The following is a 19,269-nucleotide window of genomic DNA, read 5'->3' on the forward strand; positions in this document are numbered from 1 at the left end:
TGCATTCCCGCTTTTCTTTGGATTGTTTTCGTTATCAAAACACCACTTTCACTTTCTCAAATTTGTTTCACACTAAAACACGGCTGTTATGTTGTTATGTTATGACGTTCCTCGTGTCATATTAGTTCAAATAGGATGCCCGTTTTTTTCTGTTTTTGTCTTGTGCGTATTTTGTCAGTTATTTCCCGTCTGGATCACATCAAAGTTAAATCAAGGGAGAATCTACATGATTAAAAAGTATCTCGAAATTCGATCCGTCGTCACTTTGGCGTGCAATCTATGAAAATTACCCCCCCCTCCTCCTCCAAACATATCGTCAGTCACATCAATTCAAAAACCGGGTACTTTGCTGTTAAGACACGTCAAATGTGCAAGATGGTTTTGCCATTAAAATACCCAATTCGGACGTTTTTGTTGCCTCACGACGCGGTTTCGATGCACGACTGCAATTATTATACGAGGTCTTCATGAAGGCAGCGCGTCACCCGCCCACCTGTGTGGCCACCTGAGGCTTCCTCATTTGACAACCGTACCGTCAAAATAACAAATGAGATCCGACTCCTAAAGTGCACGCCAACAATATTCCAGATAATATAACGAGACGATGTTTTTAGAGGTAAACATTTTGAGAGAATCTCAGTGTCAAGTTAATATTTAGTAGTAGTTGTGCGATTTTCATTCTCCGTTTTGGGACAGAGTGGTGTTGAGGAATTTACAAAATTCATAAAATGGCGGAGGGATAAAAGAGCTTTTCACAATGTACATTTATACAATCGATTTTTATTTAGTATTTTTTGGGCATTTTTACAGTACAATTCAAGATATTAACATGCATTACTCCCCTCGCCCCCACCCACCAAAAAAAAAAACACTCCAAAAAAAAACGCTACTGATCAATCACTTCCTAAAATCAAAGAGTAACTGAAATTTTTTTATATAGTATTTACATTTTTTTCTTTAATTCAACTTTAAAACCTCAATTATAAGTCCATTGAAGCAATAATGGAAATAAGAAAAGCAATTTAAGTGCCCTAAAAGCACCAAAAAGCCTAAAGCGTAATATCCAGTAAACTTTGAACAAAAAAAATTAAAATAAAAGGAACGCCACTGTAAGGTTTTCTTTCCGTGGCTAGCTCAATCCCATAATTCCAGCAGAAATTATTCAATAATGAAGCAAAAAGTCATGACCACACCATCAATCAAGTCGACAACGACCAGAAATAAAAGAATAAATTACGTCAGAAGGGACTTTTTAAAGCTTGCGGGTGGCATCAAATGTATTTGAATTAAAAGTGTCGACATGATTGTCACAATTAAAATGCATATGTCATTTCTTTGAATCCGATGAACCTTTAAAAGACGTTAGAAAAATAAAAGTACATTTAAACGGGGGGGCGGAAAAGATTAAGGCACAGGAGGGCGGCCGCGGCGGCGGTTTACAGATCGAGTGATCGAGTTTGGCAAAAAAAGTGAGGATCAAAATGCACGGAATGCATCCGATGTTGTAAACGTTTGCGTAGACAATCCAGACGGCGGCTTTGTAGCAAAGTGCCGCAAACAGCGCATCAGGTCAACAACGCGCGCTTCGCCATCTTCATTCCGCGTCCTTCTTTGCCGATTTGGGCTCATCCGCTTTCTTCTTCTGGGCGCCTCCGTCTTTGTGGTGCGTCGGTGGCGCTTTGGAGGACGCCTGCGTCGACTTTGAGGTAGAGTTGGAGGGATGACGGCGACGCCTGCCCTCGTCCCCCGCCGCCGACGAGTGGCATCTCCTCCGGCCTCCTTCCTCTCCCATGGGGGGCTGCGGGCGCAAGGATTAGCATGTCATCTTATCACTCTCCAACACCCCCTGAGCACTCATTTGAGAACAAAACGGGGAGATGCAACGTGGTCCTTCCGGGACCTCACTGCTGTCCACAATGACGTCTTCCTGCAGCTGATGTATGTCTCTCTCTCCTCAAACCGCGAGCGTCACTCACCACCACCCTGAAGTCTTCCAGGTTCTTGAACTGGGAGAGGTGTTCTTTCAGCTTCGGGTCGACGGTCTGATTCTTCATCTTGGAGTACTTGAGGAAGGCCCAGAACTTCTCCAGGCCGTACAGCTGACCTGCAGGAGCCAAGCCGGTCATTTCACACTCTTCTCGTTCCGACGCAAAACGAGATGAGGTGGCGAGCGGGGGTGCGTTACCTCTCTCAAAGTCTCTCAGGGTCTCTTCCTGGAAGTCCTTGAACAGGTCCAAGCGAAACCTCTTCTCCAGGCCGTAGCTGTAGTACCGGAACAGGCATTCCAGGCCGTACCTGGAAGGCAGTCGGAACAAACACGGAGGCCGACAAAACGTGTCACGACACGCGACGGCTCGTGACGACAACAATACGACAATATTGTCGTTGAAGAAATACGTCCCAGTCTCGCCAACCTCACCTGTAGTTGTCTTTGGCGTCCTCCAGGGCGTACTGTTTGAACTCCTCGTACATCTTCCTGTTGAAGTTGTCCCTCAGGAAGAAGGACCAGAACCGGAACAGGGTGTTCATCTCCTGCGATTGGCCGACGCCCAGCCGCTTACGCTCTGGCACACACAAATAGCCAAACGGACGCCGTTGTGGCCTCGAGAAGGGATGGCAAAAACGCGAGGAGCATCGGCGCTTGTGTTGCGGCTACCGTTCAGGCATCGTCGTCTGTACTTGTGGTAGCCCTGCTGCGTGAAGCCGTTGTCGCGCAGCAGCTCGTGCGACGGGTGCCAGAACTTGGGCAGCGACTGCGGCGTGCAGCCGTAACCCGCCGTCAGCGGGGCCCCTTCGGAGGGAGACGCGTTGGAGCTGCTGTGTGGGGACCAGGACCACAGACAACCTGTTAGTTGATTTCAAAACACACACACACACACAGCAAAAAGAAAAAGTCGAAGCCTGACCTGATGGAGGCGGATCGCGGCCGGTGCTCGCGTGAGTCCATCACCCAGCCGATGTGCGCCTCCTGCGGTGGGTTGGAACTGTGCCGGGTCTTCTTCTTCCTGGGCATCTGCAAGATGGCAAAATCATCATCAGGGCACCGCTGCTGGACGTACAAATTCAATCCAGTCAATCGGTGCTCAATTGACATTTGCCTAAATGGATCGATCAATGGATGGGGGCAGTTCTTGAAGAGAACAATGGACGCCAAGGACATCTGTGCTGACGCCGGAAGCTAACATTGATCTTCCTCAGCTCCCAAGTTAGAGCCAACATGAGTAAGTGGGAGTTAACAACAGTAGCCAACTTAAGAAGCTAACGTCAGAATCAAAGATTGAAGCCAGCATCGCGAGAGAACGTTGGAGCTTACGCTCCAAGCTAATTTGGGTATCCACGGTCGCACGCTAGCATTGGCGCTCACATTGGTCTTTCTCGGCTTTAATGTGAAGAAATAACTCGAGTGGCAAACGTTGGAAGCTCACTTCAGTGAACGCCAACAAACGCTTGCGGGAATGTTGCTAAGCGCTAACGCCGGAAGCTAACGTTGATCTTCCTCAGCTCCCAAGTTAGAAGCAACATGAGTAAGTGGGAGTTAACAACAGTAGCCAACTTAAGAAGCTAACTTCAGAATCTAAGATTGAAGCCAACATCGCGAGAGAACGTTGCAGGTTGAGCTCCAAGCTAATTTGGGGATCCACGGTCGCACGCTAGCATTAGCGCTCACGTTCTCGGCTTTAATGTGAAGAAATAACTTGAGTGGCAAACGTTGGAAGCTATCAGAGGCCACGTTGAAGCTACGGGTCAAAAGTTGGAAGCTCACTTCAGTGAACGCCAACAAACGCTTGCGGGAATGTCGCTAAGCGCTAACGCCGCAAGCTAACGTAGCACCAAGAGGGGCTTTTCTGCGCCGACCTCACCTGTCCATCCACGGAGCCGCTCTCCTTCATCACGGGGTAAAAGCGCGGTGCCTTGGTGGGGTCCTGACGCCCCGGCGTGCGCGGCGTCCTCGGGGTCCTGGGCTGGCGGGCGACGGGCGATTCCGGCACGCTTTTGGGCAAGGAGCGAGCCGTTTCCGTCTCGCCGGGCACTGACGAGGCGCAACGTGGAGTGTTCATTCGCCGCAAACGTTTACACGGCGCAATTCGCGACCAAGCTCACCGGCAGCCGGCGGGGACGGCACTTCCTGATCGGGGTCCGCGGCTACTTTGGGCGTCAGCGTGTCAAAGCGGTCCTGGCTGATGACGCTCAGCTTCTTGAAGTTCTCCACTTCCTGCTGAAGACGGGAAGCGGAGATCTGCTTTTTTTTTTTTTTTTCCCAAACGGGTTGTAAACGGGCCGATAAGAAGGAACACGAGCGGCGTGTGTGAGACGACAGATGTGCGAGGGACTTTGAACGTTACGCATGGGTGGAAAAAGTGACCTTGGCGTGTGTGTTCAGGGGTGACACTTCCCACATGTTGTGCACGTCAAAAAAAAAAAAAAAAAGTAGGGCGAAAAGTTATCAAGTCAGCAGCATCTCCATAAAAAAAAAAGAAAAAGAAAAAGCCATTTAAGTTCAACTCGCACCGTTGTTGGATTTTAGCGCCGCCGCCGCACGCCATTGGACAAATATGCTTGCCCCCACCCCTCCAGCCCCCAAAAAATGGGTCAGGCTGATTCGCGGCCGACTAAATTTGGCCACGGCGAGGACGTGCGGCATTTGTGCTCTCATACTCGACGCGTTGGTCGCTGATAAAGACCAGAGCTCGTAAATCGGCTGACGCGAGTTGATATTAGCATGAAGCCGCGCGCATATTAACTCACTCGGCACCAGCCAGTTCCGGATCACGTCCGAAAAGGACGTTTAAAAACGTCTTTGGGAGCGAATGAGTTGACGGCGAGACGTCGACGGTCACCAGACGCCGATCGCTCGGCGCGTTCCTTCTCATTTTCGGTACGCGATGGGCAAGATGTTACCTTGGCGCACTCGCTCTGCTCGGCTCCCTTCCACAGGTCCTGCTCGTAGTAATAAAGGCCGTCGTTGATGGCCTTGACCAGGTCGGCGGTCAGCTTGGCGCGCGACTGGTGGTTGCCGGTGCGGTCGCCGCCGGGGTGCTTCCGGACGTACGGCGGCGTCTGCGTGACGATCAGGATCTTGTTGACGTCCTGATCGTCCAGCTCGTAGTCCGAGTCGTCGTCGTCGTCGTCCGACCAGTCGGTGAACTGGTTCTTGCGCGGCGCCATCTGCTCCATCTCCTCGTCGAACATGAAGTCCAGCTCCTCCTGGTCGGCCTGCGGGGGGGCGGCGGCCGAGACGCGCCCCGGCTGGTGCTGCGGCGGAGCCTCGCCGCGGTCCTTCAAACGCATCGTGCGCGGCAACGTTAGCCAAATCGACAAGCTTTTTCGGATCCTGACCTCCCCCCCCACCCCCCAAAAAAATCGACGGTGGCGGAAACCAAAGAGCCGAGCCTACCTTTGCTTTGCCGGAGGCGTGTCGCTGACGTTTCTCCACCTGGATCCAGGCATCGGGGGCGTCTTTTGGGGCGTCAGCCACCGTGACTGGCTCCTGTCCGGAAGTTGGGGGCTCATCCGCGGGGTCTTGAGACGTCGCGGGCTCAGTGGGGGTCTCCTTCGCGGGCGGCGAAGCTGCCGACACAAAGCGTTTGAATTTGCATTTAAAAAAATAAAAAATAAATAAACGCTTGACATTGATGACATCACACAGTCATCAGCCTATTGAAACACATGCGTTGGATGTGACTAATTCCTGAAATGGGAACGTGTGTGTTCCGAGAGCTAAGCTGGGGGCGGGGCCGTTTCAAGATTAGGGGGGGGGGAAGGGTCTTCAAAAGAACCCTAAAATGAGCCAGTGAAGCGATGCGCTCGGCAGCATTGTGGAGCAACTGGAGTGGTTTCATGGAGGGTCGGCTCCCTCCAAAGTCAAGTGCCTTGAAGTCGCGATGCGACCGAGCCTTGAATGATCGTTCAGAGAAAGGCGAGGCTTGAGTTAGTGGTCTTGGATGAAAAAACTGGATTTGACAACAGGATCAATCTATCAGTCGAATTGAAAAAAAAAAGGGGGGGGGGGGCTGCGAGGAATAAAAGTCAAGTAAAAAACTGAGGAAAAATACAAAACAGACCACATTACAAGCGGGAAAAGTCAGGCGGAGAAGCGACGGAACGCCCCCCCCCCCCTCTGCTGCGCACTTACCGGCGTTAGCGACAGCGACGCTCTGCCGTGGAACGAACTCGGGACAGTGAACGAGCTGCGCCAAGTCGGTCGTCCTGGGCGAGCCCGCGACGGGTGGCGCCGGGATGGGCCAGCGCTCGGGCTCCGCTTTGCAGCGCACCTTGTCGTCCAGCAGCTCCACTTCCTTGCTGTTCTTCAGGGCCTGGACGGATGGGGGGACGCGTCACTCGCGGGGACTGGCGGGGGCTGGCCTCCGGGGGCGGGGCTCTCTTACCTCCACGATGAGGCTGACGTCGGTGGTGAGCGCTTGGACGCGGTGGAAGCTGGCGATGAGCGAGATGGGCAGAAAGCCTTGAGCGTCCATCTTCCTCCGAAGGAAGAAGTCTCGCTCCAGGTTGTGCAAGCTGAAGTAGTACTCGCTGCGAGGAAACGGGACAGGACGACAATCGCAATGAGGGAAAACCAATCCAAGACGAAGGAGAAGAAGAAAAAATAAAATCAAATGATCCCGAGGAAACGTGACATTTCCCGCTCAACTCACATTTGTCGCTTGATGTACTCCTTGAGAAGCTTCTCGTCCACCGTGTACATCTGCACTTTGTTGCCGTCGTCGTAGTAGTAAACCATGCCCCCCCCGCCGCCCCCCCCGCCGTTGAACTCGGAGGCGGCGCCGTCCGTCCCGTCGCGGAAGCCCTGCGAGTACTCGAAGCGACCTGCGAAAAAAGGCGAGCAAGCGACGGTGTAAGAAAGGGGGGGGGGGGGGGGGGGCACCGGAGAAGCAGTCCAAGCCGAAGGCGCCCCCGTCCACAAACCTCTGCCGCGGCCTCTCCCGCGCCCCCCGCGCCCTTTGCCTCGGCCTCTGGGGGCGCCGCGGAAGCCGCCGCCTCCGTCGCTCCTCACGCTGGCCGCGTCGTCCGCAAAGTCGTGGGGTTCCCTCCTCCAACCTGGCCAGCCCCCCCCCCGCCAAGACAACACACAAAAAAAAAAAGGCGAGCGCACGTTGGCGGGCGTCCGGCAACGCCTTAGCCATCGAGGCGCTCGTTCAACACAGCACTTCTCCAACAGAGGGCGTCGGGCTCGCGCTGGCTTTCGCCCCCCCCAACCCCCCGCCCCTCCTCCTCCCACTAAGAGACGCTGGTTTCATGCGGGTCCCGATTGCTAACAATTGCTAACGAGTTAAAGACAAAGATCATCCATTGAGGCCGAGTCGATGAGGGGGGGGGGGGCGGTTTCAGACCCCCCCCCTTGGGACAGACGAGACGGAAAGCAAGCGGGTGAGTGAAAGTGGGCCAAAGTCACTTACTCCTGCCGCCGTCGCTGGTGCCGCCGCCGCCGCCGCTATGCGCCGCGTGACCGGGCGACGTCGGGTGGAGCGAGTCGCCGCCGGGCTCGGCTTGGGAGTGGGCGGGGGCCCCGCCGGGCGTCCTGGCGCCGCCGCCGTCCCGGGTGGCGTCCTCCAGCGGCAGGGACACCCACTTACGTTTGTTACCTAGCGACGGTTGCACAGCGACACACGCGAGCTGACATGCCGGCACGGCGAGGGCCATCGTGCGTCAACATCGGAGGGGGGGGGGGGGGGCGGCATTTGACGCCTCGAAATCGCACTTTTGAAGCTGCGACGACGGCGGCGGGCGTGAAGTTGGGTTATACGAAAAAAGAAATTGCCAGCGTTTCGTTGTTAAAAACACTCGGCTCAGTGAAATGTTCTCAAAGTAGGCGGAGTCAATTTGGGAGCTTGCAGCAAAAAATCCATTTTGATTTCATTGATCATCATTTTTTTTTGGGGGGGGGGGTTTGTGGAATTCCAATCATCCTTAAAATGACGAATAACGACAAATTCAAACGATTTTTATTTGATGCATTTTTGTATCGGGCAGGAAGCGGCATTTTATCGATTTATGATGTCGAAAACCTTTTCGTTCACTTTAAATCACCTCATCGTTCTCCAATTTTTTTTTTCTTTCCGTAGAAATCTTGAATTGATTTGATGAGCTGAAATGATCCTCTGATTGGTTCCTTTTCAATTTCGACTCAACGACCGCCAACCCGCCAATCGATTCCTACGAAGCGGGAACTCCGATTTTGCCGCTTCAAAGAAATCCTCCGACGAAAAAGCGGACGATAAACCGTCGGATGAGCAGCCGCGTCCCAAGTGGAGGAAAGCAGCGAACCCCCCCCCGCCCCCCCTCACGTGCAACGCTAGTGTGAAGCTCACCTCCTCTCTTCTTGGGACTGCCGTTTTTGGCGTCCTGTCCCGCCTTGGCGTCTCCGTCGGCGTCCGGCGGCTCCGCCCGAGGCTGCTGCGGCGGCGTCTGGCGGTTCTCTTTGCTCTCGCCGCCGCCCCCTCCCCCTCCTCCTCCATCATGGCTGCTCTCGGACTTCCTGTCGGGTCGCTCGCACTTCTTGTCCTTGTCCCGGCGGGAGGACGCCGGCTTCTTGCCGCCGCCGCCGCCGTTGTTGTTGTTGACCACATTTTGTTGCCGCTGGACACAATCAACAGGTTGACAGATGACATCATCACAAAATGGCGGACGGCTTTCTTCCTGGACTGGATTGATCATTTCATTCCCTAAAAGGGAATTCCGAAGTTTTGCTTCTGAAATGTCCCAATCATCCTTTTCTTTCTTTGGGTTTTTTTTCTTTTTTTTTAAGTATCTGCCGATGCCTCTGCAAAATAATCATATTATTGAAAATATGATTTTTCAATAAAGTTCAAAATGTGTGCGTGTGTGTGCGTATATAGAGATGGAGAGAGAAAGCGAGCCGCCGTTCTCACCTCCTTGGCCAGTTCGCTGGGCGTCGGCCAGTTGGTGATGTCGCCAAAGTCGCCCGACTGACGGGGGGGGGGGGGGGGGGGGCGAGGGAGACAGGCAAGAGAGAGAGAGAGAGAAGAGGCGGCAAAATGAGGTCAGCGCTTGCAGAGTGGACGCCGCGTTCACTTTGGACTTGCAAAGTTTGGACAAGCCAGATCGGGTGAAGGTTTGATGGCTCTGAGCCAACACGCCCCCGCGCAGCACCCAAAAAAAACAAACAAAAAAAAAAGTGTTGCCAAAATGGCCCTTTTGGATAAGAAATGCTTCTTGCCAGGGGGCGGGGGGGGGGGGGGGGGTTCATTTTGTTGTTCATTCATTCATTCATCTTCCGAGCCGCTTGATTGATCCTCACTAGGGTCGCGGGGGGTGCTGGAGCCCATCCCAGCCGTCTCCGGGCAGTAGGCGGGGGACACCCTGAATCGGTTGCCAGCCAATCGCAGGGCACACAGAGACGAACAACCATTCGCGCTCACACTCACACCTAGGGACAATTTAGAGTGTTCAATCAGCCTGCCACGCATGTTTTTGGAATGTGGGAGGAAACCGGAGCACCCGGAGAAAACCCACGCAGGCCCGGGGAGAACATGCAAACTCCACACAGGGAGGCCGGAGCTGGAATCGAACCCGGTACCTCTGCACTGTGAAGCCCACGTGCTAACCACTGGACTACCGGGCCGCCCATGGATTTTGTTGCTTTTTATTAAAAATCAATCAATCTGCTTCATCAATGTGACGCAATTCCCCCCCCCCCATTTGCTTGTATTGATGGCGTGTCAACATTTATCTTGTGTGTTTGCTTTGGAGCAACGGAACAGACGCGGCGGCGCAAAAGCATGGCCACGCGTCACCTCGCCGGAGTTCGGGGGGGGCCGTAAAACGCTCAGCACGACGGCGGCGGCGGCAACGGCAGGAGGTGTGTCGGCAGGTGTGTCGTTTCCCAGCCCTGAGTGGCCCCACAACCATCTTTTGCCCCTTCCGCAAATCTTTCTTGTTGTCCTCTTCCGGAAGGCCACCAAAACACGCCGGCTACCATTTCTTCAACCTTGAAACTTTTTTTTTGTTTTTTTTTTAAAACTCTCCAGCAAAAGAGCGACAAAACGCAGTACGCGCGTGGGGTAATCTTCATTTTTGGAAACGCAGGTACTATTCGACGTGCAGGCTTTTGAGTGCGTGCGCGCCCCCCCCCCCTCCAGGTTATGCTTGAAATCATTTCCATTTTTTTTTAAATCAAGATATGAATTCATTGTCCTTTTATACTTTTTAAGATTTGAGTTCCAACTCGAACGTTCATGTCGTCTCATCTCTTAGCCTCATTAATGCTAACGACAACGAACATTTCAAAGTAATCAATTAAAAAATAAATTTTAAAAAAAGGACAAATGCGTCATCGAACCATTGCCGCATTACAAAAAAAAAAAAAAAGCACTCGGAGCTTTAAAAATTGGAGCCACAGCATAAAAGGAAGAAAGGAACAAAAAAATAAAATGAGCAGAGGAATTTGGATCGCACTTGAGAGAGAAAAAGAGAGAAAAAGAATGTAAACAAGACATTGGCACGCTTATTTATAGGCCGGCGCGGGCAAAAAATGAGCAGGCGGCGCGCAAGGCGTTCGCTCCGTCACCCAAAACTTTTTGACTCTGCGACGCGCCGCCGGGGGAAGTGGTTGGGACGCGTCAAACCTGTCCGCCGCTCTCTCGGCTCTTTGGCGAGGCGGCCGCGTTTCATGCGGCTTCGCCTCTCCCTCCCGACAAACGAGAAAAGTCAAGGCCGCCGCTCTCGCCGCCGGCGGGGGAGCCGAGCGAAGCCAACGACAGCGCTACTAAATACAACCCCCCCCCACACCCTTCAAAAACACCCCGTTTTTAAAATTCTTTTTTTAACCGTTTGTAACAGTTTCTTCAGAGCTGCAAGCATGTCAAACGCTTCATTTTTACAACCTGGATAACAGCCAGTACTGTTTGCTATTCTTGATGTGAGATTGAACAAATACCCCCGCCCCCCCCACCCAAAAAAAAAAAAATTCATTACCTTGCTGGATTTTCTGGTTCTGGGTTTGCTGGCACGGATGACCTTCAGAGCGTTTTGCTGATCTGCACACAGACGATCAATAAGTTACACGCGGTGGCGCTTCCAAAGAGCAAAAATCTGGAGCAAAAACAACAAAAACAACAACAACAAAAAAAAAAAGTCTCTTGCCGTGTGTGTGCACCATGTTGAAGCGTGAAACATCCTCCGCCTGCCTCATTCAAGGGCTTTAGCGCATGTGTGTGTGTGTGTGTGTTGGGAGTGGCCCCCGGCCACCAGCGGGGGCCCTATCGCCTGCCAGAGGACGGCCGACGAGATAAGAGGCCAAAAGGGCCGGCCCGGGCGCCCCCCCCCCCCCCCCCCAGAATCCTCGGCTGTAAAACGATGCTGCCGCAGCCGCCGCGGTCAAATATAGCCACGCTAACCTCGCAAACACCCGCGTAAGGCGCTCAGAAAAACAACCTTTCAAATATGTTCCGAGCTCAGGGACCGGTTGGGTTTTCTTTTTTTAATCCATATCATTTTTTTTGAATAGCCTTCAAAAAAAATGCCACAAAAAATTGAGATTTGTGCTTTTATGCGGCACCCCCCCCACACACTCTTTGGCCGAAATGGCCACGCAGACTGCAAAAGAAGGAAGATGACTTTGGTCTCAACTTCTTATATTACAACAAAAAAAAGATGTTTTTGCTTTTTGCTTGATGATAAAAAAAATAAATCATCAAATGAAATCGACAATGACTTTGATGACTGATTGTTGAGAGAAATTGGAAGCCGATCAACCGGTTTGCCGATTAGCGTCACGCAATCGGGGAACCCAAATAAGCAAGCCATGGACCGATTCGGCGACCAGTCGCGCTCCCAATGACACCCGAGGACAATTGAGAGTGTACAAATAACCGGGCGCTGCGTGTTTTTTGGAATGTGGGAGGAAACCCGGAGAAAACCCGGCGCGGGCACACGGGGAGAACGTGCCAGGAAGGCCGCAGCCGCAATCGGAACGCTGCAGCTCCGCGCTGGGAGGTGAACGTGCTCGGCCGTCTTCCGTCCAAGAAATCAGGCCGCCATGTCAATTTGGTAGAGGCCTTTCCACGCTTTCATGTCGATTCGGTAACAATGAGAAGACACAAATGGAACGTGGTGGCTGTTTTTCTCCATTGATTTTTTTTGTTGTCATTTTTGAGCAATAAAACAGAGAGAGAAAAAAAAGATGGCAAAAAATTGGTTGGTTGTGCATCGGTGCAGCACAAAAGAAAGAAAAAAACATGACTGCTCTTGGAAAGAAAAAAATAATCATGTGCACGGAAACTTGGAAATTGTGGCGAAATGTGAAAATCAAGATGGCAGCCACATCTTACTGAAGAAAATGTTGTCGTTTGGTGCATACAATGCCACTCACACACACACACAAAAAAGCGTCAGGAGGTGTAGTGCGATGCATCCATGAGTTGACAAATTTCAGAAATACGTCCAACTCGAAGCGTTGCGGGGATCTTCTACCCCGAGGGTGGGCAATCCCAGTCCCGGAGGGTCGGCGTCTTGCATTTTTTTCCAAGTTGCAACACACCTGATTCAAATGAACAGCTTTCAGATCAGAGCTCGCTCGCTGATGATCTGATCAGTGGAATCAGCTGTGGTGCAACAGGGAGAGACGGAGAACATGCAGGGTGGCTGCCCCCCCCCCCCACCCCCCCGGGACTGGAATTGCTCAACCCTGATCTATCCTCTCCAAACATTCCACCGGCACCACATGGCCAAGTCGGGACAAAATCGGCTTCCCAGAGGCGAGGGAATGACTACAAACGAGCGCGGCTCCCCGGCGGCCCGACATTGGCATCCCTCCCAGGGAGGGGGAGGAGGCCGCGGTCGCGGTGTTGCGGAGAGGGGGGTGGAGGAGGAGACTGGAGAGGTTACATGCTAACTGCTACTAAAGTAGCACTTGTCAGCAATCAACACGTGGTGCTCGCACGAAGGAGAGGGAGGAGTGCGAGGGGTCTTCTCAAATGTCGACATGCTGGCCTGCGAAAATGTCGCCGCTTGAGAACAATCGATCCTCGTGGCCAAGCGAGGTTGTTCCAAGATGTCAAAGTACAAGCGGGCGCTCGCCAACACGTGCACAAGCCCGAATCGCCGCCGATGGCTCGTCAATAATCGGCTCACCTCTGTCCTGCGAGGCCGACGGGTGGACGCTGTGCAGCGGCACCCTGCCCGTCGTCCTGCGGGTCCACGCGTTGACTTTGGGCGGCGGAGCCGCGACGACTTTCTCGGCCGCCCCGTCGGCGTCGAGGCTCGGCTCGCCGTCGCCTTCCTCGGCTACCGGCGCTTCCGCCGCGCCGGCCCGCCGAGCCTCCGCGGACTTGTCGCTTTGGGGGGTCGGCTTCTGCTGGTCGGATGCGCCGCAGCTCGCCGCGGCCGCCGCTGTCAAAGTGGAGTCCAAGTGACCGCTTTCAAGCTCGCTCGACATCCTGCTACTTTCCCAAAAGCCGCCGCGCTTAGATCCAGGGTGAACTTTTGGTCCTTGCCTTCGTGTCCCAGAGAAAAGTGGACAAAAACTCGCGGGGCGACCACATCCACAAGTGGAGGTAAACAACTTTTTTTGGGTCGGGGGTGGGGGCGGGGGGCGCCGAGTCGGACCTCGCTAGCCAGCTAGCCCGAGTGGCTCCAGGCCGAGCCCCTGCCGTTAGCCGCCTAGCTAGCCCAAGTCGACGCTAAGCCTTAGCCGCCTAGCACAAGTGAGTGCTAGCGAGCTAGCCTCACCGCGCACACGTCCGCGAGCCCCGAGGGGGAAAAAAAGTGTCGTTTGGGCCCCGCGAGTGCAAAGTTTCACGTCAGCCGGGCGTTTACCTCCGAGTGGCGCGGCGACGCTTTGTCGCTCGAGCCACCTTGGACTTGGCGTAACTTTTAAAAGGCTTAAAGTATGACGCGGTCCCGAGTGAGCGTATGAAGTCCACGCTACCAAGCAGGCAGCTCGGAGCTACTAGCTACTCCCCTCCCACTAGCTCCTGCTACTCGTCGACTGTACGCTGTGGACTCGCTGATGGCGTTGCCCACGCTACGGCCGCTGTAAACAATAGCTCTGCTGCCCCCTGTAGGCGGCAGGCGGAAATGCAGCGCAACTACTGGAGCGGTCCAGAAAAGGTGTAAAAAAAATCGAAAAACAAATCAGAGAATCAAGAAATAAATACGAAACGGTAAAAAAAAAACAATTCAATTTCACAAAAAAACAAAGACAGAAACACCAAAATAAATATGTACTCCAATGGCAATAAATTAGAGCAATCGAAAGCAAAGGCTATATTAGTAGAAGTAGCTATAGTATGATAAATTGTGATGTCACGTCCACGTGGGAAGTTTCTTACGGTGTTGTTTTTTTTTACTATGGTAGTTTTGCTTTGTGTTTTCAGACCTTTTAGGGCAGTTGCATAATTGGAGGTTTATGCGTTTATTTTGAAAAGGTCTATCGACTGAAAGTCACAATCGAGCAAAGTTTTGCAGTCTTCATTTCCTGGAAGTCAAATATCGGGAAGCCGTCAAATGTCGCTTGCAACGTTTGACCACTGGATGGCGCTCTGACACAGTGCAATTCAATCGTCATCGTCTTGCTGCCGCCCGCTCGGAAGGTTTGGTTTTGACAGTGTCGTGAGCGCATTTGGAAATGCAGTCTGCAGAGTGATGTTCTTATACGGACTTTTTTAATGTTTAAGTTTAATTTTCAAGCCCCTTTCGGTCATTGGAGGTTTGCATTTTTTGGGAGCGTTTCATTTTTAAAGCGCTTACTAATGTGTTTTTTTTTAATTGTGTGTGTGTATATCGAATATCGAAAGCAGACCCACCGCCCCCCCAAGAAAATCCATTATCAGCTGTACCTTAATTTAAATGTGGAAAAATAAAATACATAAATCACAAAGGGGCCACGCAGTGATTGGTTTATTCCGATCGTTTGGCATCACATCGGCGGCATGAAAAGGTATAAATAGATGAACCCCGCGGCGGGGGTGTTCTGTGCGGCGGGAATGTTTCCGTTTGCTACGCTAGCTTCCCAGGTGATGCCTTGATGAAAGCTGGGACGTTACACAACTGGATGCGGCCGTGGCTTTGAAGACCAACATGCGCCGGTGCTACGCTCAAAGAAAAAAAAAAAAAAAGAGGAGAGACTTTTCCAGAGCTGCTCGTTTGCTTCATGAAACACAAAGTCCATTTTTTTACTTGTGCAAAGTAGAGGCCAATTTGCTCGAGTGGTTATGGTGAAGTTCTTCTGAATGACAAATACTCAGGAGGGACAAAAGAAAACCAAAAGAATACAAACGGTCCTCGCTGGCTTCACGTCAAGATATCGCCGATCACGACGAGGAGTCAAAAAAGCAAACGGACAAAATTCAAAAGGAGCTCTCAGAAGAGTCGCGCCCCGTAGCCAAAAGTCTGTTTGATGGCCTCGAAGTAGAACCTGCGCCAGCCGTCCTTGGTCCGATCCTCGTCGTCGTCCGGAACCCCGCGACAGTCCAGGCGGAGTTCCGTCTCGCTGCTGCGGTCCACCAACGTCAGCGTGACCGTGGCGTAGTGCTCTGCAACGCACGCAAAGCCGTCACACACTCACGCCGTGGCGAGAACAAGCTTCTTGTGGAGGGAAACCCCCCAAAGGACCTTTGGGTCTGCGCTGAAGCAGGAACCTTTTCGGTTCTTGCCATACGTACCACAGGGCCAGTTGTTGTACCTCCACTTCATGACTATTTTCTCATCTCGCACCTAGCAACCGAGAGATGAGAAAGTCACTTTGACGCGACGCCTCCAAAAGCGGGACAAAAATGTGAGCTTCTTGCTTACCAAGTCTATGAATTCGCCCAAAACGTTTCCACCCAGCAGGCGAAACCTTCCTCCCTTCTCACCCTCCACCGTGGCCGGAGCGTGCGTGAACGCCTGAATCATCTGCAACGACGGCGACAGCGACACATTTCATTTGACGGGAAAGCCTTTTTGATGGGGGCGGGGCCGCTTTCATCTTTTAATGTTCAGACTTGTTAAGCATTTCAACAACTAGCCCCCCCCCTTTACTCTGAACCGACTTGGGCTTTGTAGCAACTTCCTTCTGCTTTCTCATCGTCAAATCACCACCTAGTGGCGGCTGCGTGCATTACACCGCCCCATGGTGGCCATGAGCCGCATGTCAGAAGGTGGCAACAATTTTTCTTGGTGATTTTGGGGAGGCTAAAATACGCGAATGGCATTTCCAATGACTGCGATGTAAAGGCGGCAGGTTTTTTTTTAGAAATATAAAAATATGGGGGCGGTCCGTCCGTGTCCGTTTGGGCCATACGTTGCCCACCGCAGGCGGCGGCGTTTCTCACCTCCTGGTTGACAAAGACACTGTAGAGGTCCGCCGGACTGGTGAGGAACGTTTCCGTCAGGCTGAACTTGCACGTGGGAATCTTCACGCCCGTGTTGACCGGCGGCGCTGCTGTGCAGCTCGATGATGAAATCTGACCCCCACACACACACACACACACACACACACAAAGACCAAAGGGTGTCAGCGTCCGCTCCTGCTGACCGAATACTTGCAGAGACAAACACGGCCAACCTGAGTTTTGTCCGTCTTGGCCTTGGACTGCGAGGAGGACTGAAGCGGCACCATGCCGTTGGCCGTCGGCAGGATCATGCCCTGAGTGAATTCTGAAGACAGAAAAAAAAAAAAACCCCAACAATTCTTTCAGTAGACGTTAAGACAACAAGAAAAGTATTTCAAGCTTTTTTTTTTTTGTTGCCACATACACGCACTCCGGCAGCACGGAAAGCTTCCAAAGCGAAGGGGGATGCGTTCGCCGCCGTGTCCTATTTCGGGGATGCGATACCGGGTGTCGCAAAAAAGACGACGTTGCGCTCGATCACCGTTTTCAATCCCCGCGATCACATCGGGGGAAAAGTCAAGTTTCGGACGCAAATCGTTTTCATGGATAAGCGTCCGTCTTGATTCGGAGGCTGTGCGGGCTACAGAAATAAATGCGACTCGACTTGATGTGGAAAATGAGCGGCACTTCTTTTCAGAGCAGGCGAGGTAGTTTTAAAAAAAAAAAAGTCTTTCATTCAAACGCTGACATCAAAGACATTTAAGTTTGACCTCCTCGCTGGCCATCTTCAAAGCCCTCCTCCAAACTCTTTGACATTCGACTCAGCATGACTTTGATTTGTTCTTGGTTTTACCGTTTGGTGCTTTCTACCGCCTTTGTAACCGATTTGTCTTACTGTTTATTGGGCATGTTCAATTGCTCCATGTACAGCACTTTGTATGCAGCGATGGCGGTTTGAAAGTGCTCCAGAAATACTCTTGACCTGATTTTAAGAAGCCCACGTAGCTTCCCAGAGCCTGGCGGATCTTCTCGGCTCCTTTGGATTTCATCAGGTGGACCAGCGGCGTCTCCGGTTCGTCTTTGTTCAGTGCCACGCTAATCTACGCGACAGAGAAAAAGGACAACACGAGTGTCAGCCACCTTGCGCCGACAAGCCCCACGCGTACCAAGTCCGCCGCTTACATCCAGATCCTCCATATCGTTCTCATCAGACAGATTAGGAACCTCCACGGAGCCTTGGTATTTTATTCCTGATTTTGACAATCCTGCGAGAGAAAAAAAAACAAACTTCTGAACAGGTTGACGAGGGTTGCGGTTTGACGTCCTGAAATTCCGACGTACCCGTCCAGGCTGCTTTCAGGTTCCACTCGTAGAAGAAAATGAGTTTCCCTTTGCGGTTGTTAATGGACGCTTCTCCTTCCACCTTGCTCACCTCGGTCACCTCGCAGCTTCCTTCGTTGCTCTCCACGCGCAGGCCCAGCAGGAGACTTTTTAACTTGTCCGAGGACCAGCTTGTGGCGTCTCGTTCCGTCCTGAGGAGGCGGCAGCAATTGTTACAAAGTTGAAAAGTCTTCCAAGGTTACCCATTTGTGGCGAGGTTTGAAGGAAGGAAACCTCCTACAAACAAAAACCATGACTAACAAATATATTTGAACAAACGCCTTCTTGTGCAGATGTTTGAAGAGTGTTGTGTGAAGAGCGTCACCAGCAAGTCGGAATTGAGACTTTCAATACGCCGGGAAGCTGAAACTTCCCATACTGCAACACTTTATTTTTAGCATACGTCCATGTGCGAAAGTGCTGCACACGCCTGGCAGATTGCGCCGAACATTCCGGAGAGAAAGTTGTTCCATCGAGTCACCATGGCGATGGAGTGGGGTTACCATGGGAAACCGACAAGGAGGGAGGATGATGACGCTTGATGCTGAGGATGCTGGGATGACATTTGATGATGATGATGCCAGCGCAATTAGCATTTCGGCACGTGTTCTCATGCCGATTGCCTCGGCTACCAATAACGACAATAAAACCGGATGCAAAGGATCCTTTTTCGCAGTCGTTGTCTAGAAATGTGTTATTTTAAAGCCTATTTTACACTTGGCGACGTGAGGACAGACATACGGCAGGATTCAGAGGCAGAAAATGTGCCGGCTTTTGCAGTAGGGCTCAATTAGGATTCACCAGCTTCGACAAACAAGTCATTGTTTGTTTGAAACCAAATGACTTATTGAAAGTGCATTTGAAACCTTCTCCTTCATAAAGTTTTCCTCGAAATACGTGTGAAAATGCTTGCTCGTCGCGGTAAGCCACTTTTTCGTTGAAGGTTGTCAGATTTAGATTTAGGGTTTAAGATTAACCTACAACGAGGGCGATTAGACTACAAACACATTGGGGTATGTTCTTAGCGAATATGTACTACTCGTCTAAGGTTTGGGCCGCCAACCCCGCGAGGTTAACGAGATTGGTAGCGTTAGTAACGAGTGCGGTTGTAGCTGTCAGAAAGTCGAGGCATGTTTAGATTTCGTCAAAACGCATCGGATCGAATTCTATAATTGGGAAGAAGAAGAAAAAAAGTCCCACTGAGTGGTAATAAGACGAGGATAACGCGGCACTTGAGTGACATCGACAGACAAGGTAGAGGCCAGACGTGCTTTTGTCGTGCGCCCCGAACGAGGTCGGTGTGCTGTTAGCATTAGCCGGCTAGCTAGCGTCCTTTCTTCCCGCCTCACCAGTGCCAGTTGTTGACATTCGTGGCGTCCGCTCGCTCCTCGACGATCCAGCGAGGGTCTCCTTCACCCCACTTGGCCATCTCGACTGTAGTTAAAATAAATAAAATGGAACGTGACTTGGGTGCCGCTGCTCCTGCGCCGCCACCGGTGTGGATACACACGCTCCCTCACACGTTGCTTCTAGAAGTCTCTGCCGGCCCCGCGAGAGACTGGACTCGCAGAGGCCAGAAATTGCTGGAAGCGGAAGT

The 19,269-nt window shown here is 52.0% G+C and overlaps 2 protein-coding genes across 6 annotated transcripts; both read right to left on the reverse strand.

The window, feature by feature from the left end:
* Positions 1-760: 760 nt before the first annotated feature.
* Positions 761-13,996, reverse strand: larp1b (La ribonucleoprotein 1B). Of its 5 annotated transcripts, none has more exons than XM_052086125.1 (19): positions 13,111-13,996; positions 10,954-11,015; positions 8,889-8,945; positions 8,328-8,595; positions 7,416-7,601; positions 6,925-7,056; positions 6,654-6,825; positions 6,387-6,531; positions 6,134-6,314; positions 5,396-5,568; positions 4,900-5,277; positions 4,102-4,213; positions 3,861-4,030; positions 2,907-3,013; positions 2,657-2,817; positions 2,420-2,564; positions 2,186-2,295; positions 1,977-2,104; positions 761-1,798 (listed from the first exon to the last, which is right to left on the reverse strand). In XM_052086125.1, exons 1-19 carry the CDS (start codon positions 13,412-13,414, stop codon positions 1,595-1,597), a joined length of 3,195 nt encoding a protein of 1,064 aa, XP_051942085.1. In that variant the 5' UTR covers positions 13,415-13,996; the 3' UTR covers positions 761-1,594. The 5 variants fall into 5 exon arrangements, with proteins under 5 accessions (XP_051942085.1, XP_051942084.1, XP_051942087.1 ...); XM_052086124.1 differs by having other exon boundaries at positions 4,102-4,216; positions 13,111-13,995; XM_052086127.1 differs by lacking the exon at positions 13,111-13,996 and adding an exon at positions 11,122-11,214 and having other exon boundaries at positions 4,102-4,216.
* An 866-nt stretch (positions 13,997-14,862) lies between these two features.
* On the reverse strand, positions 14,863-19,262 carry ahsa1b (AHA1, activator of heat shock protein ATPase homolog 1b). The gene is made up of 9 exons (XM_052086942.1): positions 19,022-19,262; positions 17,634-17,824; positions 17,475-17,557; positions 17,275-17,392; positions 16,526-16,617; positions 16,293-16,424; positions 15,772-15,873; positions 15,642-15,693; positions 14,863-15,512 (listed from the first exon to the last, which is right to left on the reverse strand). Exons 1-9 carry the CDS (start codon positions 19,099-19,101, stop codon positions 15,340-15,342), a joined length of 1,023 nt encoding a protein of 340 aa, XP_051942902.1. The 5' UTR covers positions 19,102-19,262; the 3' UTR covers positions 14,863-15,339.
* Between the last annotated feature and the right edge of the window lie 7 nt (positions 19,263-19,269).

This window comes from Hippocampus zosterae, chromosome 14 (assembly GCF_025434085.1).
Source record: "Hippocampus zosterae strain Florida chromosome 14, ASM2543408v3, whole genome shotgun sequence".
In the NCBI taxonomy this organism is placed as follows: domain Eukaryota; kingdom Metazoa; phylum Chordata; class Actinopteri; order Syngnathiformes; family Syngnathidae; genus Hippocampus; species Hippocampus zosterae.

Excerpts from the sequence above, each read along its gene's own strand:
- larp1b (XM_052086124.1), bottom strand. The coding sequence starts at position 13,414 with ATGTCGAGCGAGCTTGAAAGCGGTCACTTGGACTCCACTTTGACAGCG. Across the intron at positions 11,016-13,110 it reads GTCGGCCTCGCAGGACAGAG|ATCAGCAAAACGCTCTGAAG; the intron begins GTGAGCCGATTA and ends GTCTGTGTGCAG. Across the intron at positions 4,031-4,101 it reads GCCGTCCCCGCCGGCTGCCG|TGCCCGGCGAGACGGAAACG; the intron begins GTGAGCTTGGTC and ends GCGCCTCGTCAG.
- ahsa1b (XM_052086942.1), bottom strand. The coding sequence starts at position 19,101 with ATGGCCAAGTGGGGTGAAGGAGACCCTCGCTGGATCGTCGAGGAGCGA. Across the intron at positions 16,618-17,274 it reads CGTGGGCTTCTTAAAATCAG|AATTCACTCAGGGCATGATC; the intron begins GTCAAGAGTATT and ends TTCTGTCTTCAG. Across the intron at positions 15,513-15,641 it reads GTACAACAACTGGCCCTGTG|AGCACTACGCCACGGTCACG; the intron begins GTACGTATGGCA and ends CGTGCGTTGCAG.